Source organism: Hibiscus syriacus, unplaced genomic scaffold (genome assembly GCF_006381635.1).
Source record: "Hibiscus syriacus cultivar Baekdansim isolate YM2019G1 unplaced genomic scaffold, ASM638163v2 tig00117032_pilon, whole genome shotgun sequence".
NCBI classification, from domain to species: domain Eukaryota; kingdom Viridiplantae; phylum Streptophyta; class Magnoliopsida; order Malvales; family Malvaceae; genus Hibiscus; species Hibiscus syriacus.
In genome coordinates, this window is record NW_024063532.1 from 549,838 (window position 1) to 574,267 (window position 24,430).

Here is a 24,430-nt window from a genome sequence, read left to right on the forward strand (position 1 = left end):
CTAGCACCAAACAACCGTTTATGATCGTTATGGCCATTGGATTGACGGCAATAGTTGCGACGGGGTCGACCGACAATGATAGTCGGCAGTTTTGGGGTTTATAAAATTTAGGGATTTTATGATATTTTAGAAATTTTATGAGTTGTTTTTATATTTTAGAAATTTTTAGAGTAATTTTTTTAAAAAAACGATTTTTTATTCTTTAAAAAAAATATTTTTTTTTAAAATTTTATAGTCCGACATGTGTCAGATAACGGTAGAATTTAATGATCATGATGAAATAAACACCTAAATATATAACAGAGAAAACGTTAGCCTAAAAGTGTAACATATAAAACGTTGAACACCTATTTTTTATAAAAAATTCTTTAAGCACCTAAGTTAACTTTGGGTATAGTTTGAGCTTTTATTTTTATATTAAGCCTTTAAATTTAAAAAAAATACTTTTAAAATAATTTAGTACTTGATAATTTTTTCTTTTCTTTTTTAAGAATGGCAACCAGATTTCATTAATTAAAATAATGAAATGAATCAAAATTACAACACACTCAAATATAGTGAGAAAAATAAGATTATAGTCACAAAAAATCTCAAACATAAAACAAAAATATTAAACTCAAATATACAAAGGAGAAAAAAATTCCATTAAAAGTGACGTCCAACGAATCTAATAACCTTCATAAGATTTCTTAATAATTTTGAATGTGAATATAAGAATAATAAATCACAAGATTAATATTTATAGTATTTTATATAATTATGATTGACTTAATAATAAAATTATCATAAATATTTATATATTATATCAAGTTAATTTTAATTATAAAAATTTTAAAAAAATTAACTTTCAACATTTATAAATATGTGAATTATGTGTTGATTTTTTTATAATTAGATCAAATTGACACAATAGGTAAATATTAAGGATTATGTCTATTGTCATGATAACTAAAATTATATAAAATTAATAAAATCATTAAAGATACGATTAGTCATCTTCAATTGTTTATTTTCAAAATTAATCAAGATACAATTATTTTTTAAAATTATTTAATTTTTAAATTATTTAAAGAACCTAATATATCTTTTAATAAGTATTATCCATTCAAAAGTGAAATTGCGGTTTGATGCAATTTTATCTAACCTAAATACTTTAAATTTAAGTTCATGTTTTTTGTGCATGTGTTGAGATATCGTTTAAGTAAGATTTTGAGTTTAAGTTTTTGTATATGCAGAAAATTCGTGCTAGAAGATTCATCATGAAAATCAGGTGTGCAACGTGGATTGGTTTAAATTAATCAATGTGAAACCTTAGAACCGAGTAGATAAAAAAAACTTTAAAATCAAGTTTGCAACATATAAAATTATGAGGTCGTCGAGAATCAAATAAGTGAATAATAGAGGGTCATAGTGCAAAACCTCGATAGAACAAGGAGCAATGCTTTGAGTTATGCTTTGGCGGCGTTTCCAGACCGGCCGAATCCTAATTCCTAACGACATTTTCTAAAGAAATTCCAACCAAATCTCCTAAAAGAGAAAGGAAAATAAAAACAAATAAGCGTAATTGCAAGATTCCTAATTTTGGCGGATCTAATCATATTTGTGAAATCACAGCATTTGAATTATCCTGTTGATAATATTTCTTTTTCCTGATATTCAAGTATTCAATTTCTTCTCCTTCTTCTTCAAGGTAAAAAGTTAACATCCTTATTATCACTAATTTTTTTGAATTTTTGTCTTATTTACTTTTACTTTTTGTTTTTAATTTGTTGACAGAAATTTTTAAGTATTCGACTGCTCCTCAAAAAATTGGGATTGGTTTCTTGATGAAGAAGGGAAATCGGGTGTTTATTTCTCTCTCTTTTTTGATAAACTAATGTTAGGGTTTCATTGAAAATAAAGGGGTTTTAGAAATGATACACTAATTTTGCTGAGTTTTTAACTACTATATGATTGAAAGGACAAAAGAGAAAAAAATGCTTCAAGGGAAAAAGTCATTAAAGGAAAAGACTGTGCACCAGATAGTACTATTTCTCTTTTTCTTTCTCATATTTTGTTATTTCAAATTCTTAACCTCGCCTTTTTTCTACAGTGATTGTAATGCATATTGTAGTATATCTATTATTGCACTTTGAGATAGAACTCTAATTAAGTTGCCATTGAATGCTAGTTGTTAAATGAATCTTTCGCCTTTGAGACATTTTTATTACTATTCTATTTCTCTTGACCAACAATTTTGGTGTCTTTGGATGTTATGAATTTTGACCTCTAGATGTCATGTTGATTGTTGCTTCATAGAGATAACGGGATTGTGTGGATGCGATTTTACTATCATATGCTTTATATTGAATCTCAAAAATGGCATTACCACTTGTAAATTGTTATTATTGTTATAATCAGGTTTATGACCATCTTTTTTACTTCATTCTTTACAATGACTGCAGATATGCAAAGCCAGCTCGTTCGTATCGGGTGTAGGAGCATTCTTCTTTATCCTAGAGGGGCAACAAATGTTTGCTGCGCATTATGTAATACAGTTTCCCAAGTCCCTTCCCCCGGTAAACTTCAATTCTCATTCTTACTAATTGAACATTTAAAATCAACCATCAGTTTTCTGAAGTTGTGAACAGTTGCTAGTTGTCGGTATCTTCAACGTGAACATGCTTATTATTACGGAAACTCAAAAGAGATCTGCATCATAAAATTAGCAAATTGTTCTCTTATTTTCCGGGCTATCTATATAGGTGAGTGGCATTGGGAACTACTTTATGTAGGAATACTTGGCTTTGTGGGTTTCTTTTCACCCCTTAATATTTGACCAAGTGATTTAGACTATGCTTCAAATAGTCGTATTAGAAACTACTGTGCTTCTTCATTAACTAAATGATGACTTCGGTTATCAATACAATGGAGATCCAATGGACCCCGTTTTTAAATTATGCTAGAATCTTATTTGAAAATTTTCTGCATGTTCCCCTTGCCAAAAAATTGTTCATTGGTTTTAAATGCTGAAATTAGAATTGAATTGAGTGGTACAAATGATGGAGCTGGGTTTTTGTTGTACTTACGGTTAGATTTAATCTGTCATTTTGCTGCACACAACAGCTATATTACAAGTTTGCTTGAATGGAATTTATTAGAATGTATTGTCTTACTTGTAATTGACTTATGTTAGTTAGATATGATGCTCGGACTCTGCATTTTTCATGAAGTATCTATGTCCGGCACTCGTGTCTGACAGTTACATTTCTCAAACTCAATAACATAGAAAAGAAGCTAACATGCAATATATACCTCTATTTAGTATAGTTCGATAATCTGACTTGTTAACTTTTGGAGTGAAGCATCGATTTCACTAAATTCAATTCAACTTGATAACAAAACATAGTAAAATCAAACTTGTTACAGTTTGTTAGTGAGAACTTACTGCTCTTCTTTTTTTTTTTTTGAGATTTTGATGTTATCTTATTGGAGTTTGAATTGCATGAGCACTCCAAACAAACGTCAAACTATTTTATGGTCCCTGAACCATACTCCATTGAAACTGCTGGAAGTACGAATCTTGGAAAGCTGCTCAGATCTACGATTCAACTTGGTTTGATTGTAGCCCACCCATATCAAGGTTGTTACACATATCATTTGGGCATTTTGGCCATGTTAACTTCCTTTAGTTTGGTACTTGGGCATCAATGTGGTACCGGATTTTGGACCATAATATCCAAAGGTTTGTTTTTAGAACAACATAGTAAGATAATTCATGACAATCTTTGATTGCAGGGTGATAATCTGCCAATCAATATGGCAGTACCCTTGGCACTATCCTGGTCCTTTCTACAGATGTCTGATTGCAATGCTACTGTATTTTATTTTTATATGAGTTCTCTTTTTCCTTTTTTTCATTTGGTTGCCTTGATTGATGTATAGTTTGAAACTATCTGGTAATGCTTTTAATGCTTGTGGTGTTACATAGAATATTTTACAGAAATAAAAGATTAGCTTAAGGCAAAGAAAACAATAATGTAGGGTGGCCAGTAACATTCCTCTTATCTAGATATGTAAATCAGTTAAATGTCAGCTAAGAATCTTATGGCTTGACAATCCAAGTTTTTAAATTAACCCTGCAGGGATGGGAATGACTCAACTCATATGTGGAGGGTGTCGAACATTGCTAATGTATACATGTGGAGCAACAAGTGTAAGATGCTCTTGCTGTAACACCGTCAACCTTGCGACAGGTATAATATACTGGTTTGTGTAAATGATATTTGTGGTAATAATGTTCGGAATTACAAAATTGTTGCTATTAAATGGAAAGTCATTTTTGGGCTTTGATGAAATGTTAATGCTTCTGTGTTCCTTCTACTTTTTATGAAATGTAAACAAGTTAAAGAAAGTCGCTTAGTTCTTTGATTAGCGCTTCCCCTCCTGTATTTAATGTGTCACAATGTGCTCCACGTGGATGATTTTTTTTTACCATCTTATATTATCATTTTATATTACTAGCAATCTGAGCTTACTTTGAGTAGTTAAAGATCTTAGAATGTTTCCAAACTTTGTCTGCCATCTGGATTATTGGCTGTTCTAATCAAATTATGCATACATCGTATTTTTAATCATTTAGGACGCCAATTCAGTTTTCTGTGGCTGTGGATCTTTTTCAGTTGCGGCATGCGCTTTTAGGCTGTGTTTGTGGTTGTTAATCATAGCTTTGTTTGCGGCATTTAAACTATTTCAGTAACCAGATTATCTTAATATGTTTCTTTATAGAAAGCAGCCTGATCATTTTGGACTTTGGTTATGTCTTTTCTCGAAGTGTAATTTTTAATTTGAATACTGGAGGTTGTATATCTTCTATGAACTTTGGGAGTGAGTATGGACTATACTGTATTTTCTTCTTTGGTTCCTCGTTTAATCTTTTATCAGTGCATTTCCAGGCTGCCTGGCAACAATTTGTTGTAAATGTTTGTTATTCATTTTTTCCTACCCTTTTTTAATTTCATGGTCCCCGGCTTGTTTACTGGCCTTGTTTTTTTCTTTCTTTTCTCTTCTTGGGTCTCATTTCCTTGAAAAAAGCACCATCCAACCAGATAGCTCACATCAACTGCGGGAACTGCCGTACAATACTAATGTATCCATATGGAGCTCCATCAGTCAAATGTGCTGTTTGTCAATATGTTACTATTGTTGGCGTAAGTGTTTGATTGAATTGACATAACTTTTCATTTGTGCATCTATCATTGATATTGAACATATTTATTGCATGTTTTGTGATACAAGGCCCCATGTTTTTTTCAATCTCAAAATCTTTAAATTCTTCTCAATATCACTGAATCTATTTGGTCTATTTCTGAATGTATCCATTTATTTGGTTTGCATGCGGTTGTTGCGAACTTCTTATGTTTTCTTGTTTATGAGTCTTCTGTACATACCTTCTCTCTCTCTCTCAATAATTCAAGTTGGTGGTAATATCTCTCAAACTTGGTCATATTTTCCCCAGCATAGTTATAGGTTGATTCAGGCCAAAATCATTTATAGTGGAAAGAGGATCTGTTACCTCTCCTGAAACAGGTTTTGGATGAGTTTAGTTGGTACCCCGGCCATTTCCACCCTATTAATGGATTGGGAGATTTATTTCTCAAATATGCAAGATTTTGCTTATTCTTACTAGACAAATTAATTCTTCTTTAACATGATGTTCACAAAGCAATGATTGTACCTTGTCGAATACCTCACATTGTTGATTCTCATAAGCTGTTTTGGGGCATGTTTCCCCTTTTGAAAGTGAATTGCATTGTATTTAATCAGAAGGATAAGTACTTATTTATTTACTTATTATGCCCATGCAATAAATATTTTTGAGCAACAGCGGCGTTATTGAAATACATAGTATATGTATTTATGTTTAGAGAACCTCTATTTGGTGATTTACCTACTCACTCTATTTCTCATCTATGTTTCAGATGGGCAACGTAAGGTTCCCACTTGCGGCAAGCAGACCAAATGCTGCAGGGACTACACCATCTACTTCGACAGTAAGTTATTGAAGTTTGATATCATTTTTTTTCCTTTAAAATGTAGATGGTTTCGAGTTACTGACGTTTACCTGAATCTAACCTTTTGACTGATGCCTTGTGCTCAGAGCCAAACAGTTGTTGTCGAGAATCCCACGTCTGTTGATGAGAGTGGCAAATTGGTAAATATAGTTTAACTGCACATATTTACGTTGTGTGTTCTTCGTTGTCACGAACTTTTATTATGATATTAAAGATGGAACATGGGCGGGGAAGAAAAAGTATTGACTGATACAAAATTATGATATTGCAGGTGAGCAATGTGGTGGTTGGCATAACAACCGACAAAAAATGATCCAGTGATTTTTTTTTATTTGTGGAGAATGAAAACAAACATGGTTATGATTGCACGCAATTAGTTGTGTATATTATCATTAAATTTTGTCCATTATCTATGTCCGTGTCGCTGCTCATGATGAGGTATGGAAATGTGTGTTGTACATTGTGTGTGAGAGATGGAAATGTTTCGTTTATATCTATCCTTATATGATGATATGATTTGCGAAAGTGAAATAATGTTCACATGTATGCAAAATGTGCATCATTCATTGCCATATCTTCTCGGCCTTAGTTCAATTCCTCTCTCTCTCTTTACCTTTTCGGCTTTTCTTGAGGGGGGGGGGGATACGGATCCACTACCCAACTATTTGGCCTACATAATTCTCATGGTCTATGATGTTAATGAGAAATTGTACTCCTTTTCTTGTGGGGGGGGGGGGGATACGGATCCACTACCTTCAAATTTTTATATTCAAATAATCTGATTATATTAAATAGAAAATTATAAAATATAGTTTTAAATTAAATTCAACATTTAATTGAACTTATTAAGTAATTTTAGTGGTTAAAGGGAGTGTTATACTCCTTTAAGATTTTAGGTTCAAGCAACTATGTCTACATGGTATGTGTATATTGTCAATGCTTAAGAAAAACTATGAACAAATATTACCTTTTAATCATCATCTCATACTATTAAAAACATTTGATTTTTCAACACTTATTTTTTTTAATTTATAAAACAACACCTTTATCAATATCGCTTGAGTTTTGACATCAATGCTATTAATAATGTTATAATTAGCAGAAACAATCTACATAAAACCAAAGAATTAAATAGTAAGTATTGAGATCAAGAACTAGAGATTATATAAGAAAGACTCTCCATAAAACCACGAATTTCAGCTTTAGTTTTTTTTTCAGTGTATTTTGATCCTGACTAGAAGTAAAGAGGAAAATCTAGTTGAAGATAGTTTTGAAATGATGGTGTTGATAAACTTAGCAATTATTGTATTCATTTATTTTATATTTATATAAATTTTAATAAATCAATGAACTTATTATTTAATTATTTCTACAGTGTTATTATTCCATAAAGATCTAAAATTTTAATAATTGTATGATTTAATTATTTTTACAATATTGTTATCCAAAAATATATGAAACACAAAATAAATAAATTACATCCAAAGTCAATTATCTGATTGATAATAAATAGGAGATTTATTTTTTAAAAGTTACAAACATATCACTCAATTAAAATATTGTTATAAACATGTCACTTTATCATTAAATATTAAAAAGAATAGTGATGTGATTTGATATAATAATAATTTTAATCCTTAAAATTTATATATTTTATCAATTTAGTCCTAATTCAAAAACAATTCAATGAATTTAACCTAAATATTTAAAAAAAAAATTATCATCTCAATCGTTATTCTTCTCTCTATAAATGTTATATTACTTTCTTGTTACTTTTCTGGTATAATAACAATTTAAAATAAAGGGTAATCTATGTCAAATACCACTCATCTTTATGCTCGGGATCGAAAATGCCACTGACGTTTCAATTTTGCCAATTTTAGCACGGACGTTTATGTTTCACTTCAATTTTACCACTCTATCGTTAATCCATTAACGACGCAATGATATGGCATGGACGGGCCGTGACGGTGATGACGTGGACGGCTTACCAAAACGACGTCATTTCAACACAACTATTTTGATGCTCAATAAAGACAAAATGACACCCGTTTTGCTTGAAAAAACTATTGAAATATTAAGTAACTATAGGGACTTGAACCCTAAATCCCTTAAATTAAAGGGAATGCTTAACCATTGAACTACATTATATTCTTCTATTATGTTTTCTATAAAAGTTTTAATATTAAAATATTAAAAACATTCCTAAGTGAAAGGAATAAATGGGTTCTAAGCTCACTCATTCCTACCTAACCATAACCAGCCAGACTTGTATGATGTAACTGGCAATTTTATAAACAAAGACAATAGCTTACCAACCTGATACAAGTGTTTTAGATCCATTGTATTTCGTATTACAGGATCCACGTTGTCTGGGAGTTTAGATATGTCAGTAAGCTGAGGCATGGCATGTGTTCAATAATGAATATGTTGTGACAATAGATTGGCACTGAGCTGGTGCCAGTTTTTCCATAGGCTTTCTTCCCAATAGAAGTTTCAGCAGCACAACACCAAATGTATACACATCGCTCTTATATGTTAATTTACCTACAAAAAACACCAGATAACACTTTCAGATAATTTGCACAACATGACATATAATTCAGATTTAGCTTATATACCATCTAAAAGGTATTCTGGGGCAACATAACCTAAAGTACCCGAAAGCTTTAGATTATTTTTGTTATGGGCTGTATCGGTTACTGCAAGACCGAAATCCGAGAGATGTATCAAGACGAAATGGAAAGAAAGTGAGCTCTAATAGATAATACAAGACCGAAATGGAAAGCAGCATAATCGTTACCTTCGAGTTGAAGTTTCAATGCAAAAGAATATTTGATGATTTCAGATCTCTATGGATGACTGGTGGGTTGCAATGTTCATGCAGATACTCTAATCCTCTGGTCAACAGTGTTATTTTTAAAACCATCGTCATTAACCAAGAGGAATAAGTAAAAATGAAAATAAAGCCTTACCTTGTTGTATCCAAAGCAATTTTCATCATTCTATCCCATGTTAATAAAGACCCCTGAGATGTAATTTAAAATTTTCCAGAAACAATAATTAACATATATCCTTTTATATTGGTGAGTTCTTAAGTTGTTCATGAGAGTCGAAGAGGGAGAGAGTGCTTACCATGTATCTGAGTTTCCAAGGAACCATTGCATTAATTCATAAACAATAAACCTTGATTCACTTTCACTGCTGAAACCCAACAATGATATTATGTTGGGATGCTTAAATTTACGTAGCAAATCCACCTTATTCTGCAATTCCATACAATATAACTCAACATAAAAAATGAATATGAAATCCTTGAAAACACATAAAAAGGGCTGATAATTTTTTTTAATAATACCTGAAATTTTTTTTCTGCATCCTGATTTTTACAGTCCAACTTCTTAACAGCAGCAAAAGAACCATCATCGAATTAAGCCTTGTAAAAACACCCAAATCCATCCTCACCCAGAATATTACCTTGATGAAACTTGTCTGTAGATTTTTCAAGCACTTTATAATCCATGAATGATGCATTATTTTCCTTAGAAACTGTCATTGTAGGCTTGAATTTACCAAAAAATGGTGTCAGTCCAGCCCCTTTTTCAGCATCTTCAAATCCAAAACCACATAAAGAAGGGGAAACATAGGGAAAATAAGCATCAGTTCTTAACCCTAACTCTCAAAGTCTCAGAACTATGAAGAAAAACTGAAACAGAATGGGGTGAAAAGAATATACCTGAGATCTTCCCATCATTTCTGGTGGATTTGTGTGAATTCTTACTGTAATAAACCCTTAAACAAAACAAAGAAGAGATAATTGCAGCCAATGAAGAGCAAGCAAGAATGAGAGTGTAAAACCCTCACCCCGTACTCGACCCGGATACGAGTCTGAGGTGTCACATTGACTTTTCAAACTTTGACACTGGACAAAATTCAAAGAAAATTTAAAACTTCCATTAAAATAAAAGCGATTTATCTGCATAAATCGGCCAAAATAACCAAAATCGATCAGAGCATATTCAACTCAATCACTTAGTACATGCCAACTATATTCAAATTAACCAAACACATTTAAATCATCTATTTTCTGATCTGAAATTTTGTAAGGGAGATGCTGACATGTTTTGCTCTTCTTAGCTTCTCTTCTCGCTTTTGTAACCTACGTGTGAAACAATCACACGCTAAGTCTATGACTTAGTGAGGCAAATAAACATGTAATGTAAACTATAACTTGTAATCATACATGAACTATTACTGCTATCACTCATACCCTTATTCATGTAACAAATCCCTATAACATATATGCAATATATCATTACATGTAAGAACATATATATACACACATATACTCATAATTTCCATCATTAGCCTCATTTCATTATCAATATCATTATTATTTATCTCACTTCGTACATATCCTCTTATACCTAGTATTTTAACCAACATTTGACTCATTTAATCATACAATCCACATATCATCATATAAATCATATAATACAATTCATAGCACAAAAACATACAAGTCACATGTAATATGTTTATTGTTATTTCTTTATTAGCCCATGTACACATGTGAGAACTATAGATATGTGAGTCTATAGAGGTTGTGCACAAATGTTGTCACCATAACTCGTATAAATGCACCGAAGTGTCGCGTAGAAATGCACCGTAGTGCCACGTAGAATTGTACTGAAGTGCCATATAAAATGTCCATAAGGACCACATAGAAAATTCCTTAAGAATCATATACATATACAAAGGCTCAAGTATGTGTCTCAAAAGACATCACACATGTTCCAAGGAATACATATATATCCCGAAGAACCGCGTAGACCCTCGACTCTTGGCATGCCAACTATACCCCTAGCTCTCATGACACATAACATGGGCATTATTATTTATGTCATTTCATATTCACACATTCATAACACTTATCTCTTATCGCATGTCTGATCTCTTATAATCATGTAATCACATAGCTCATATCATTTCTTGTGAAATCATACATATCATGTAAGACATATCAGACATGTTCACATAAATCACTTCCATATAATTCACATGATTTATTATCTCGTAGATCATATCACATTTTCATACAATTTCACAAATCATTATCATATATGGATATCACATTTGTACTTAATCACATAGATCCTATAACATATATTGTAGCATACTAACATATATCACTCATATAAATTCATTTATATACAAATTTCTTATATTCTTAATTCAAGTTTACATTACTCTTATAACCTTTTCCTATGACTTCATAGATCTTTACCATGTAATTTCTATATCATAGCTCATCTAAGCACATTAATCTTTCTCATACAGCTTATCTCTATATGATTATCATTATGTACAGATCTCCTAATTGATATTCTATTTTCATATTGTCCTATAAATCAATGCTAGTTAGTTTATCTCACTTTTCATTGAATACTATAAGTAAATTATAATAGTTTCCATAAACTTGACTCATGTAATTTATGTTTTTCTATTATATCTTCATCTAAACATATATTTACATGTTCATGATCACTTAACTTATTTTCTTTCTATGGTTATCACATACAACATTTACTATTATACATTATTCATGCTTATAACTTATTTCACATATAGTTACATATTTCATTTCCATATAACCCATATCATATAAATTCACACCTCATAACATATAATATGAACAAAACATATACACATAATACAAACTTAATCATGCATCTATTCATGCAAACATATAAAACATTAGAAACAGACTTATCACAAGTCTAATTTTCCTATAATAATATACACAATCTAATAATATGCACTCACCTTGGCCTCACTAAGTTCCAATCCACTTTTATGATTTTCTCTCTTTCGATCGAATCTTAACTTGATAATTGTTCTGAAACTTGTTCATGTTCGATATCTACATAATCATACATTGATACATATCAATATCTAATTGATATACTCTAATCTATCATTTCTTAGACCAAAAGAAATATCTATTTCAATTTCCCCTTGAAGTGCATCGATGCATTCTACAGTGTACCGATACATCCCTTGACATGTGCATCAATGCACTCCTTATGCATCGATGCATTAATTGCATTCGATGTTTCTATTTTTAAGGGGTGCATCGATGCACTTCATGTGCATCGATACACACTGAACAATTTCTGGAAATTTACCCTTGATGCATCGGTGCACATTGAATGTGCATCGATGCACATAGCCCATAATTCATTTTTAAGCCCGAAAATCTACTCAAATCAACTCAAATGCTTCATCTTTCATCCCCTTTCATGTTCTCAACTCATATACACATGCTTAAACCAATTTATATCCATATAAACCATCTTTAACTTCAAAATTCTATTCCTCATATGTAACTCAAGAATTAAACCAACTTTGCAATATGTTCTGATTCTAATTCTATGGCTTCTAACTTCTTAATTAGACCCTTGACAAGTCAAATTTAACTTCCAACTCTAGTTATGAACTCTATTTCAAGATTTCACCCAAGAACCTCAAATCTTTAATCCCTCCTAACTCCTTCATACTTTGATTTTAAGATAACTTAAGCTTTCATTAAGCTTAGTTATCATCTAATAATCAAAACTCAACCTTAAAATCAACAATTAATCCATAAACAAAGAAACTCACCTTTGAGCTTGGAGATACGGGAGGAGGAAGAAGAAAGATGAAGAGAATTATGGAAACCACTTTGTTTCCTCTTCCCTTCCACGTGTTAAATATATATAATCATATTTAAATATTTTCATTGCAAATGACCCTTTATTCACCTTATAATTACTAACATCTTTTAGGTAATATTTCAACATAAATCATTGAACTATTTCATTCTTCTACTTTAGTCACCAAATTCTGAAACTTTACAATTTAGTCACTAACCTGGTATTGCGGATGTTACAGAGAGCTATTGCCATTTTCTTGGGCGAATCCTTCTTTTTGTACTCCTTGCTTCCCAGTTGAAATCCTGCTAACTCATTAAACACTTTATAGAGTCAAAAACATAACTTTTCTCAGGTAATACAGATGTTACGTGGACTAAATAACTTTAAAAAAGTCGTCCATGTCATCGCCGTCATGACCATCCATGCAATGTCATTGTGTCGTTAACAGATTAACAGCGGAGTGGCAAAATTAAAGTGAAACATAAACGTCCGTGCTAAAATTGGCAAAATTGAAACGTCAGTGACATTTTTGATCCCGGGCATAAAGATGAGTGGTATTTGACATAAATTACCCTAAAATAAATTTGTCGCTGCTTTATGACATAATATTATTTAATTAATGCTTTGATTAGATGAGATTATTTGATTGACAACATCATAAAAAGGATTAAATTGATAAAAAATTAAATATAATTAATTAATTTTATTGAATTATTTTAAATTAGAATAAAATTAATAAAATATATAATTCCTGAGACTAAAATTGTTATCATATATACGTTTTATTTTATCAATAAAAATAATATATTTATAACTTAATTCAGTAAAATATTTATTATCTAACATACATATTTCAATTTTGACAATAAAGTATCATATAATTAAGTGAAAAGTTCATTAATAAATTCATAATTTCATGATTTTGGATGTGATTTACCCAATAAAAATAGTAGAGGTGGAGTAGAAGACAAGCAAAGGAAAATCCGTGGGTGGTTTGATCGTTTGCCGGATTCCGTTTAATACTGCGTGCGTTTGGGTTTTCGCGTTTTCTACTCCACTTTCTCTTTCTATTTATATATATTTAGATAGCTTTGTTCTTTTATTATATTTTAATTTTAAATCAAATATTTTTTATATTAGAAATTTATAATTATATATTATAATAATATTAATATTTTTCACCATTGTACTTAATATTTATAATTATTTAAGATTTTATTGAACAAATAAACCCTATTTGAAATCGGAAGTTTTGTCATCCGTTTAGAAAAAAAATGGAAAATTCATTTGATAGTAAATAAATAGATAAATCATGAATCAGTTTTTGCATTACTTTAATTTGAAATAAATTTTATGTTATCGTTTATTATTTAGATTGCTTTAATTTAAAACAAATCTTTATTATGGTCAGTATAAAAATATTATTTTAATAAATAATTAGGAAAGAACGTTAAATCGATAAAATAAATATTTAAGAATATTTTATTAGATAAAAAGCCTCGATTACAAGAATTATTTTAATAGTAATTAATTGAAAATTATTAAAATTCTAGTTAATGCTATTTAGTTCTGGATAATTTAAAGAAAATGAGTTGGATAGTAAAAACCAAGAAAAAATATTATTGTTTTTCCTTTAAGATTTTGACAAAAGAAGGATAAAAAATCGCTTGTATTTGTTTCAGAGTTACGGTGAAATTGTGCTGAGAATTAGGGTTTGTTTTTGGCACATTTGACAAGTTTTATGATTTTTGTATATTTAGTTCTTTCACTGCATTAAAACCCCCCAAACACAGCTGAAAATAGTAGCAGATTCTTATTCAAATAGGTTAGATTATCACTTTTTTTTGTTCATACATTTTTATTCTGTGTTCTTAAATGTGCAGATCTGTTTATTAAAATCTGCAGCGTTCATACATCAAATACAAATGATGTTTCTTTTTTTTCTTTTTCTGAAAGTAGTTTTTTTATTCTTTTAATAAATAGGTGATGTTTCAAGTGAATATTTATAGGCATTATGGTAATCTTGGTTCATAATGTTTTGTGTTCATCGGATCATTCAGTTATGATCAGTGTTGATTAAAGTTTTATCTTCTTTTGATTTAAAACAGATGGAATTAATATAATAAAACACTACATTCTGAATCATCTATTCTACAGCATCGATTATGACTTTATTAATTTGATTGTTGCATGGAACTACTTCACTTATTTTTCTCTTCATGTATATATGAAATCTTTTGTGGAAACTCATATCTATCACTTTATTGTATTTACAATTCTTCTTGTTGATTCAGAATGGATCCAGGTTTCTAATCCTTAGGAATGTAGAGGGAAAACAATAGCATAAGTTATCAGAAAATCCTTATCATGAATGAATTCTGAAATCAATAACAAGTTGCCAGCAACAATGGCTACTTATTCTCATATTAGAAGGCAAGACCAACGATCAAATTGTTATAAAACGGATCATGGATAGTATATCCGCATCTGGAAACTTTCTCCTGAACTTTCGTTAGGAGTCCTCAACTTGATTTCTTGATATGGTTCTTAAGTTGTTTCAAAGTGACTTTTTGCAACTGCCTCTCATCAAATTGACTACCTGTAGCTGCAAGTGAGATTTAAAGAGTGTTAGAACCAGGGCATACTCCATTTTCGCTATCTTCTTTTTATTGGTTGATGCTGTGTGTTGTTTGTATTGAGGGAAGGAGCTATTGTTGAGTTGGTACTGTTTTTGTTCTTGTCAGTATGCATATCTTTCTTTTGTTCATATGAATGCATGAATATAAGGACATATATTTGTATGCATTTAAATTTGAGTTTTAATATTTGCATGTGTTTACTTTGTTAACATGGATTATGTCATTTCCAATCCGATTTGTCATTATGTTTTTAATTTTAGAATACATCTGGTTCAAGCTAAGGTTATGAAACATAAAATATATGAATTTCTAACAAAAGATTATTTGCAGGACCACTCTTCACAACATTCCATGAAAAGAGATAATATTGAGCCATCCAGCAGTCCTCAAAGTCGAAAGGTAATTTAGCATGGTTTTGAGCGGACTCAATGTAACAAATAGGCTAAAACGGCTTCTTTCTGTGACATATATATTCTACTGCAGTAGTTTGACAATAAATAATTTATGTTTTTTCTATGTTAAAAAACATCATCTCGAAGTAGGCATTTTGAATCTAAGCAGAGTCTAGATTTTCTGCATGGATTTTGATGGTCATTTCAAATTTTTTGTTGAAGTATGTGTAATTCAGAAGTTAGTGGATGAGCATATTTGCATGATACCTGAAAGGCTGAAGTTATAAATGTCCTAGAAGAAGTGTTAAGACCTAAACTTTTGCAGCAAGAAACATAATTTATCTTATTTAAAGTGCTCCGCATTTGGATACATTGTAGGAACTGTCTGATAACTCTTCAGCTTTGTCCTACTAAATTCTGTTGCTTTATGAAATCATTGCCGGTCAATTCTAGGTTTCGGCAAGATGGGACCCTGATGAAGCATGTAGGCCTTCCATTGATGATGCTCCAGTCTTTTATCCTACTGTTGAGGTAATCTTCTCTTTTAAGAGTAAAAGTCTGTTGTAAACATTTTTGTTTTATTTTTCCCCAATATTTCCTTCTGAAACTTAGAGTTTATGATGTTCCCATTTACTAGGAGTTTGAAGACACAATTGCCTACATAGAAAAGATTCGCGAAGAAGCTGAATCGTTTGGTATATGTCGGATTGTTCCACCACCTTCTTGGACTCCACCTTGTCCTCTTAAAGAGAAAGATATATGGGAACATGCTAAATTTTCAACACGAATTCAGCAAGTTGACTTGCTTCAAAATAGGGAGCCAATGAGAAAGAAAAGAAAAAGCCGAAAAAGTAGACGGAGGAGGCATTCAAGAATCGAAGCCACTAGAAGACGCACCAATTCTAGTGTAGAATCTACTTCTGAGAGCAATGAGAAGTTTGGCTTCAGTTCAGGATCCGACTTCACACTTGAAGAATTTCAGAGATATGCAAAAGAATTTAAGGTAACATACTTTAAGAGAGACTGTGATAAGGATTCAAAGCCTGGTGTGGTTGAATACTCGAAATGGGAACCTTCTTGGGAGGATATTGAAGGTGAATACTGGAAGATAGTTGAGCAATCAACCGATGAGGTGGAGGTATGGAATATAGTCATCAAGTTGCTCCGCTCCCTTCAAGATTTCATTCATGGAAGTGTCTGTTTACTTCTACTGGGTTTTGTTATCTTATCGCAGGTATACTATGGGGCAGACCTGGAAACAGGAACTTTTGGCAGTGGGTTTCCCAAGGCATCAGCTACATTAACTGGAAATGATGCAGATAAATACACAACGTCAGGTTGGAACCTAAATAATTTCCCACGCCTACAAGGTTCTGTGTTATCTTTTGAAGGATGTGATATATCTGGAGTTATAGTGCCATGGCTCTATGTGGGGATGTGCTTCTCGTCATTTTGTTGGGTAAGGCATAAAAACAGCTAGAAATAGAGTTATAATGCACGGACTAGGGAAGGAAATAACTCCCTTTCAGAAGTTATCACTTTTCCACCTTTATTCCTTCTTTGTGTTTTAGGTCTGAAATTTTGATCATCTTTCTATTATTATAAACATCCAATTAATGATCCATGCCTATTTGTTATGTGTAGAAAGAAATGAAAGGGGGAGTAAAAAGTGGCTACTCATGTTTGACAATTTGAATAGTGATCCATGCCTATTTTTTTTTTCACTCATTTGTACTGTATTATGATTCAAGCAGCATGTTGAGGACCACCATCTGTATTCCCTGAACTATATGCACTGGGGTGATCCAAAAATATGGTATGGAGTACCTCGAAACCATGCTTCCACTTTGGAGGCTGCATTGAGAAAGCATCTCCCTGATTTGTTTGAAGAACAACCAGACTTGCTCCATGAATTGGTGAGACATTTGTTTTACTTTTTTCTTTATTTATTGGTTGGATTTTGCATATTTTCTACAGTTTTCATTGCTTCTTTCAGCGATGTTTGGTTTCACATCAGGTTGATGATGAGGAATGAGTATTTTCAAACTAAATTGGCAATAGCACCTTCATCCTGCTTAGCTGCAAATTTATACGTTTTAAGAATGTTAAAGAAGTTGTAGTATTTTAAACACTGGAACACGCTCTCTGTTGTCTACCAATCTAAATAGGTCATAGATGTAAAAATGTTGGACCTTGGGTTCCAAGACATCAAGGGATCTAAGAGAATCAGTTACAAGAAAGAAATGCATCTAGGTTGCTTTTTCAGCAGGCAGTTTATGTTTTGTGTAAATGTTATTCTTATTCATAGTCTAAACAGATAGTTATCCTGATCTGATTGTGCAACTGTATCTTTCAGTGTAATCCTAGAGAGCCAGGTCCGTTGTGTTGGTACTTGGTGATATTCATACATATTCACCTACAGCGTCTTTAACCAAAGGCTACTGATTAGAACACCATTAAATCGTCTATAATTGAAATGTAAGAACAAATATGCCCATGAAATGATTTTTAAGTATCTTAAGAATCTCATTACTTTTTCCTAGATGTTGTATCTGTTCCCTGTCATTCACTCCTATCACATTTATTTATTTATTTTTATATTCAATTAGCTTGCATAAACTTTGCAATTCATCTTTGGTCAGGTTACTCAGTTTTCTCCATCTGTTCTAAAATGTGAGGGTGTACCAATCTATCGAGCTGTACAATGTTCTGGGGAGTTTGTTCTTACCTTTCCAAGGGCATATCACTCTGGATTTAATTGTGGCTTCAACTGTGCGGAGGCTGTGAATGTTGCTCCTGTTGATTGGCTAGAACATGGTCAACATGCAGTGGGGCTCTACAGTGACCAGCATCGCAGGACATCGCTGTCCCATGACAAGCTCCTCCTAGGAGCAGCTTGGCAAGCCATCCAAGCTCTCAGGGAGTTATTTTTTGCTGGCAGAGAAACTCCAGGAAATTTGAGGTGGAAACATGTCTGTGGAAAGGATGGAATGCTTACAAAGGCTGTTAGGGTAGATTTTTTTCTCTCCACTCCTCTCCCCCCTCCCTCCCACACTGACAAAAGAGATACTTTTTTTATTATCTTATTTAAATGCACGTGCACATGATAAAGTGAAAAATGTCTTTTGCCACTATGTATACTAATTAATGTATGTAACATTACCACTCTGTTAACAGGCGAGAGTGCAGATGGAGGAGGAAAGATTGAATTGCCTTCCACCTCACTTACCCTTACGAAAGATGGAAAAAGAATTTGATTTGGAATGTGAAAGGGAATGCTTCTCTTGTTTCTATGATTTGCATCTGTCTGCCTGCAGCTGCAACTGCTCTCCTGAGCGATTTACATGTCTGAAACATGTAAAGTATTTCTGCTCGTGCCAAACTGAAGAAAGATTTGTCCTCCTTCGCTACACCATTGATGAACTGAAAATGCTAGTAAAAGCTTTGGAGGAAGGAGTAGATGCTGTTAAAGTATGGGCATGCACAGATATTGAAGGTTGTGATGCTCATGTGTCTAATTTGGTTCATGATAGTGAGGTAGTAAAAGTAGAATCTTCTCGAGTAAGTGGAGATTTTTCTTTTTTCCGGGGAATGGAAAAAAAGCTGGATATTAGTACTCCGTGCTCTTATGGTCACATTCTAGAAGTATTGCCATCAGACTGCCAGCATGGGACTAAATTAAAAGCTTCTCATGCCACCATAGATAGTGAAAACAATGTCTATAAAATCGAAGTCCTTACAATGAAAAACTTGGAGCAGGATGCCTGCATGAAGTTGAATCTTGGTATTATATCTGATTATCCTGCAATCAACTCGTTAAATGCCTTGGATAGCCCTAATGACAAGAGTGATGTGAAGACATTTTTACCTTCTTTTAAACATGAGTGTGGCTTTGATGAAGTAAGAGAACCTGTTCTAAAAAGAATCAAAAGTGATTGTAGCCCATCATCAGTTTCTCGAGATTCTCCCAACAAGTATCAGCATTCAATTTCAAGTGTTACTTTGGATTCTGATGGCTTTGATGGCAAGAACTTGCTTAGCGTTGAACATCAGTTTCCATATCCAGGAAAACCTAATACCTTGTTGAAGACAGCAACTGCCAATAGCTCAGATGTAAACACATCTATTGCTGCCCGAGGAGATCCATTGTTGAATTCTTCTGTGGAACCTTTAAATTTCGGATCTGTCGTGTTCGGAAAGCAATGGTGCAGCAAGCAGGCCATATTCCCAAAAGGTACATGACAGTGGAGTTTGATCCGATAGTTTACTATTTAATCACGTCTTTCTTGCCAGTAGAAGGATTTCATAGTCATGCTTGACTTTTACAGGATTTAGAAGTCGTGTTAAGTTCTTTAGTGTTATCAACCCAACAGAGACTTCTAGCTACATCTCAGAAGTCGTAGATGCTGGGCTCAGTGGACCTCTATTTAAGGTGAGACTACTGCTTGTCTACTTTGGGCATAAAGGTTCACTTGTAAAACTCCAGTAATCACTCAAGGGGTAACAGAAGCCAAAATCAGGAGGAAAAAAAAGGAGAAATGGGAAAAGAAAATAAATCAGATAGACAGAGAAAGAGCATAACAGTATTTGACATATAAGTTTACAAGCAACCAAGAGTAGTCGATGAAGATTTTTCACTGAGTTAGCTTGCTTGTACAACCTTATGTTCCTTACACCCGTTATTGTATATTTCAGGTCACTTTAGAAGGTTGCCCCACTGTGATCTTTGCAGATGTGTCGGTGGAAAAATGCTGGGAAATGGTGGTGCAGAAACTAAACCAAAAAATTTTAAGGAGCAATCTTGAGGGAAGAGGCATGCTTCCTTTACAATCACCGAAGATCGTCAATGGACTTGAAATGTTTGGATTTCTCTCACCACCCGTAATTAAGGTATAATAGCCATTTTAAAAATTAATCTGATTAATTTGACTGGTAGTTAGATGCTTTCTCATAATTACATCTAAAATGACATCTATTTTGTCCTGAGGCAGCACGATAAAGTTGCTAATGCATGTCTTATAGCATAGACTGCTTAGTCGCCCTTCTTCTATTTTAAGCTATTGAACAAGGTTTCAACTTATTGAAATCTTTCAAGTTTGACAGTTGAGCAAATGAACTAATGTCATCCCTGATGGTGATTATCTTACTTGAATATCTTTGCTGACAAATATGATCGTTATCATTCTTATCATGATACTGGAATACGGCTTACGAAATCTGATGATGAGATAATATTACATATTAATCCTTAGCATGTTCCAGCATCACTTCCATAATATTTTGAACTTAACAATTTGTCCAAGCCTTTTGATATTGTTAAATTCTTATCATTTGAAGCATGCATTTACCTGAACAGCTAGCATACTGACATAAATTTTTGTCTTGTCAGTTTTAGTTGTGACAATCGAATTCAGTTGTATATTTCTTAACAAATTGCCATCTTCCAGGCTATTGAAGCTCTTGATCCGAACCATCAATGCTCAGAGTACTGGAATCACAAGACTAGTAGCAATGACAACAAAGTTGAAATGAATACGGATTTAGATTGGGTTGGCCAGTAGTGTAGGGGAAACGAAATCAAAAGCTTCTGGTGTTGAATTGAGAAAATAGGTAGAGGATTATGTGAGCCAGCATCGATTTGGTGAAGAGAAGAGGTAGACAGGTAGTATTAAGAAGAGTTGAAATGCGTGGTGAAGCACAAAGTGCTGGATGGAGAGTGGCATGTAATGGAGATCCTTGAAACGTGTACATCGGTCGAAGATTCAGAGATTCGGTCAAATATTGTGGAGATTTAACAGCTTTAGCTAGTAAATAAGGGTGAAAAGGATGCGGTTGCTAAAATCTAAGTACTATCAGTCAGCTTTAATTTTGTTTTTCAGCTTTCAGGTTCATTCTTTCAACAAATCCTTTAGAGGAAGAAAAGGGCTTCATATGCTTGAGCCCTGAATCATATTATGTGCCCCTCATGCAAAGTCACCCATTGTCAATGCCCACCAAATTATCATAGATAAGGCTGCTTTTAGCTTTGGTAATTTTAGATATTGTATGAATTAGCAATATCTTTAATAAATTAACACGACATGGCGTGTTTAAATAAGTTGGTTATTAAGCAAGTAGTAGTAATGCTTTGGAAGTAGATTGGCGGAGAAGCAGGTAACCCATCATTTAAGCTTTTTTGTAAAAAAAAAAAATCAATACCAAAACTAATTTAATAAACTAAAAATTAAAGATATTAACGAAGCACCCAATTAAAATCTTTAATCTTAAATCTAAAATAATTTACTTTACGATATAGGCTTGTTATACACAAATTGGAAACTGAATTTAATATTTCTTTTCAAATTGATATTTGGAGTTAGATAATGATATTTCAACTACCAATTAGATTTTATTTTATTTTTTTATACATTTGAGGTAAATATAAGGCCGTATTCTCAATCAATTAACTCTGAACACTTATACCCCTGTCAGTGCTCGAACTCGTGACCTCTAAAAAAAATAAAGACTTTTTTTAACCACTAAAGTTGATTGATTTCTACAACCAATTAGATTTTATACTTTTTATTTTTACCAATTATATTTTAACATTTAAAGACATTATCATTTTAACTAATCAACGACACATAAAAAATATAATATATTGTTTAAATGTCAAATCAATATAGCTATCAATTTTAAAAATATATTTTTAATTTAAACATTAATTTGAGAGGAAAAAATGTGAAATCCATGTACCAAATTGTATAATAAACCTACATATAAGAGAGGGTTATTACATTTCGGGGGCGGTTATGGTAGAAATTATAAGATAAGTCTATATCTCACATCGCATATCATAATGTACCACTAAAGTGACGCTTCGAAAACATATCACAAATAAATATATTATTATCATATAAATATTAAAAAGTATAAGGATTTATTTAAAATTAATCATTTATTAAAATTTAGTTATAATTTTAATAGAATTATAATTTTTATCAAAAATAATAATTAATTTAAGTAATTTAATTTATTTTAAAGTAGTATTTTTAAGTTATATAAGTTAAAATCGACCATCAACATTAGTCACTGCAAGTGACTACCTTAACTCGTCAAAAAATCAACTGTAACAACATCGAGCACTTCAATTCACAGTCGCTTAGTTCGGCGGCGGCCTGTTATTTTTAATAAAAAGAAGGTAAACTACACGTTTAGTACTTAAACTATTACTTTTTTCCATTTTAGTACCTCAACTTTCAATTTTTTCAAAACCAAATCTAACATTTACTTTTTGTTTTATTTTAGTACATCGCCGTTAAAAAGTTCATGGCACATACGACGTGGTATTTTTATTTTGGTAAACTACACAGACTCAACTATCTTCTCACTCCTATTTTGATCACGAAGTTTAAAAGTTAATTGCTTCTATTTTGATACTCTCTAATGACGTGGACTATATTAGTTTTAATATGACTTGATAAATTAATTAATATTTAATATCAAATAAGATTTAAAATAAAAAAAATACAATTTTAATTCAACCTTTAATCCTCAAACCCCAATCGTCAATCCAAACCCCAACCCCACCTACATCACCCTCCGACCACCACATAAGAATCACTTGAAAAATTGCTTGCGAACTAGAAACAAATGAACACAGAGAAATAAATTTAAATGTCAAGAATACAACCACCACCATAACCTTCACAAAGACAAGTTAAGAAAATGTAAACATTGCTCAATACTCATAATTGAAACAACAAAATGCTCATAACTTTTTATATAAAAATAAAAACAACAACAATAAAAGGGAAAGCGTATGAAGTGGACAAGAAGGAAGTGGACAAGAAGGAAGTGAGCAAGAAGGAAGTTGCCATCCATGCTTTCTCATTTCCTCTTAAAATATTGTTGTTCTAGAAAAGTAAAACTAAAATAAAGAAGAGATAAATATTATGAGACAAAAACAAAACAAAAAATCAAAGTTTCTGTTTATACTTATTTTCTTGCACTTTCTCTCATTTTCTAGGCAAAATAAAGATAACACGTTTCACTAGATCACTAACCAAACAAAAACAACGTTACACCTTTTTACTTTCACGTACCTAATCATAAAATCAAAATGAAAAGAATTTAAAAAAAGAAGAACAAGAACTTGATAAAGATAGGTATGGACTGCAAGGTTATTTTTTATTTTTTTGTGTAGTTTCACTCAATCATAGCACTGCTTCATGCAAGGGAAGAGAAGGAAATGAAAGAAAAAACAAGGGCTAGTTTGGATTTTTGGGTATTCTTTGTTACATGAAGATGATGTTAAAGATGGGTTGAGGTTTGGAGATTTAGGATTAAGATTAAGGATTTTAATTTTGATTTTAAATTTTATTTGACATAAATAATAATAAATTTGTCATATCATACTAAAAATAATAATAAAATAATCCACATCATCAAAGAGAGATAAAAATACAAGTAATTTAGAAGTTTAATGATTAAATTGATTTTTTTAAAATTTTAGTGATTAAAATAGAAGTGAGAAGATAGTTAAGTGATAAATTTTGTCATTTACCTAAATAAAAATATGACGTCAATTGTGCAATTAACTTTTTAACTAAAATAAAATAAAAAATAAATATTATGTATGATTTTGAAAAAATAAAAATTAAGATACTAAA

At 31.9% G+C, this 24,430-nt stretch overlaps 2 protein-coding genes and 1 pseudogene across 4 annotated transcripts; 2 read left to right on the forward strand and 1 right to left on the reverse strand.

The window, feature by feature from the left end:
* Nucleotides 1–1,435: 1,435 nt before the first annotated feature.
* LOC120196246 (protein LSD1-like) lies at nucleotides 1,436–6,556 on the forward strand. 3 transcript variants are annotated; one of them, XM_039198089.1, is made up of 7 exons: nucleotides 1,436–1,690; nucleotides 2,445–2,558; nucleotides 4,125–4,235; nucleotides 5,074–5,189; nucleotides 5,961–6,032; nucleotides 6,140–6,193; nucleotides 6,325–6,556. In XM_039198089.1, the coding sequence occupies exons 2-7, from the start codon at nucleotides 2,447–2,449 to the stop codon at nucleotides 6,364–6,366; spliced, it is 507 nt and encodes a 168-aa protein (XP_039054020.1). In that variant the 5' UTR covers nucleotides 1,436–1,690; nucleotides 2,445–2,446; the 3' UTR covers nucleotides 6,367–6,556. The 3 variants fall into 3 exon arrangements, with proteins under 3 accessions (XP_039054020.1, XP_039054019.1, XP_039054018.1); XM_039198088.1 differs by lacking the exon at nucleotides 1,436–1,690 and adding an exon at nucleotides 1,828–1,844; XM_039198087.1 differs by lacking the exon at nucleotides 1,436–1,690 and adding an exon at nucleotides 1,863–2,024.
* Nucleotides 6,557–8,288: 1,732 nt separating this feature from the next.
* LOC120196364 lies at nucleotides 8,289–15,398 on the reverse strand (annotated as a pseudogene).
* LOC120196245 (lysine-specific demethylase JMJ18-like) lies at nucleotides 14,314–21,728 on the forward strand. The gene is made up of 12 exons (XM_039198086.1): nucleotides 14,314–14,573; nucleotides 15,718–15,786; nucleotides 16,233–16,310; nucleotides 16,417–16,917; nucleotides 17,014–17,238; nucleotides 17,534–17,695; nucleotides 18,422–18,790; nucleotides 18,957–19,392; nucleotides 19,711–20,013; nucleotides 20,108–20,211; nucleotides 20,475–20,669; nucleotides 21,227–21,728. The coding sequence occupies exons 2-12, from the start codon at nucleotides 15,739–15,741 to the stop codon at nucleotides 21,338–21,340; spliced, it is 2,535 nt and encodes an 844-aa protein (XP_039054017.1). The 5' UTR covers nucleotides 14,314–14,573; nucleotides 15,718–15,738; the 3' UTR covers nucleotides 21,341–21,728.
* Nucleotides 21,729–24,430: the final 2,702 nt, after the last annotated feature.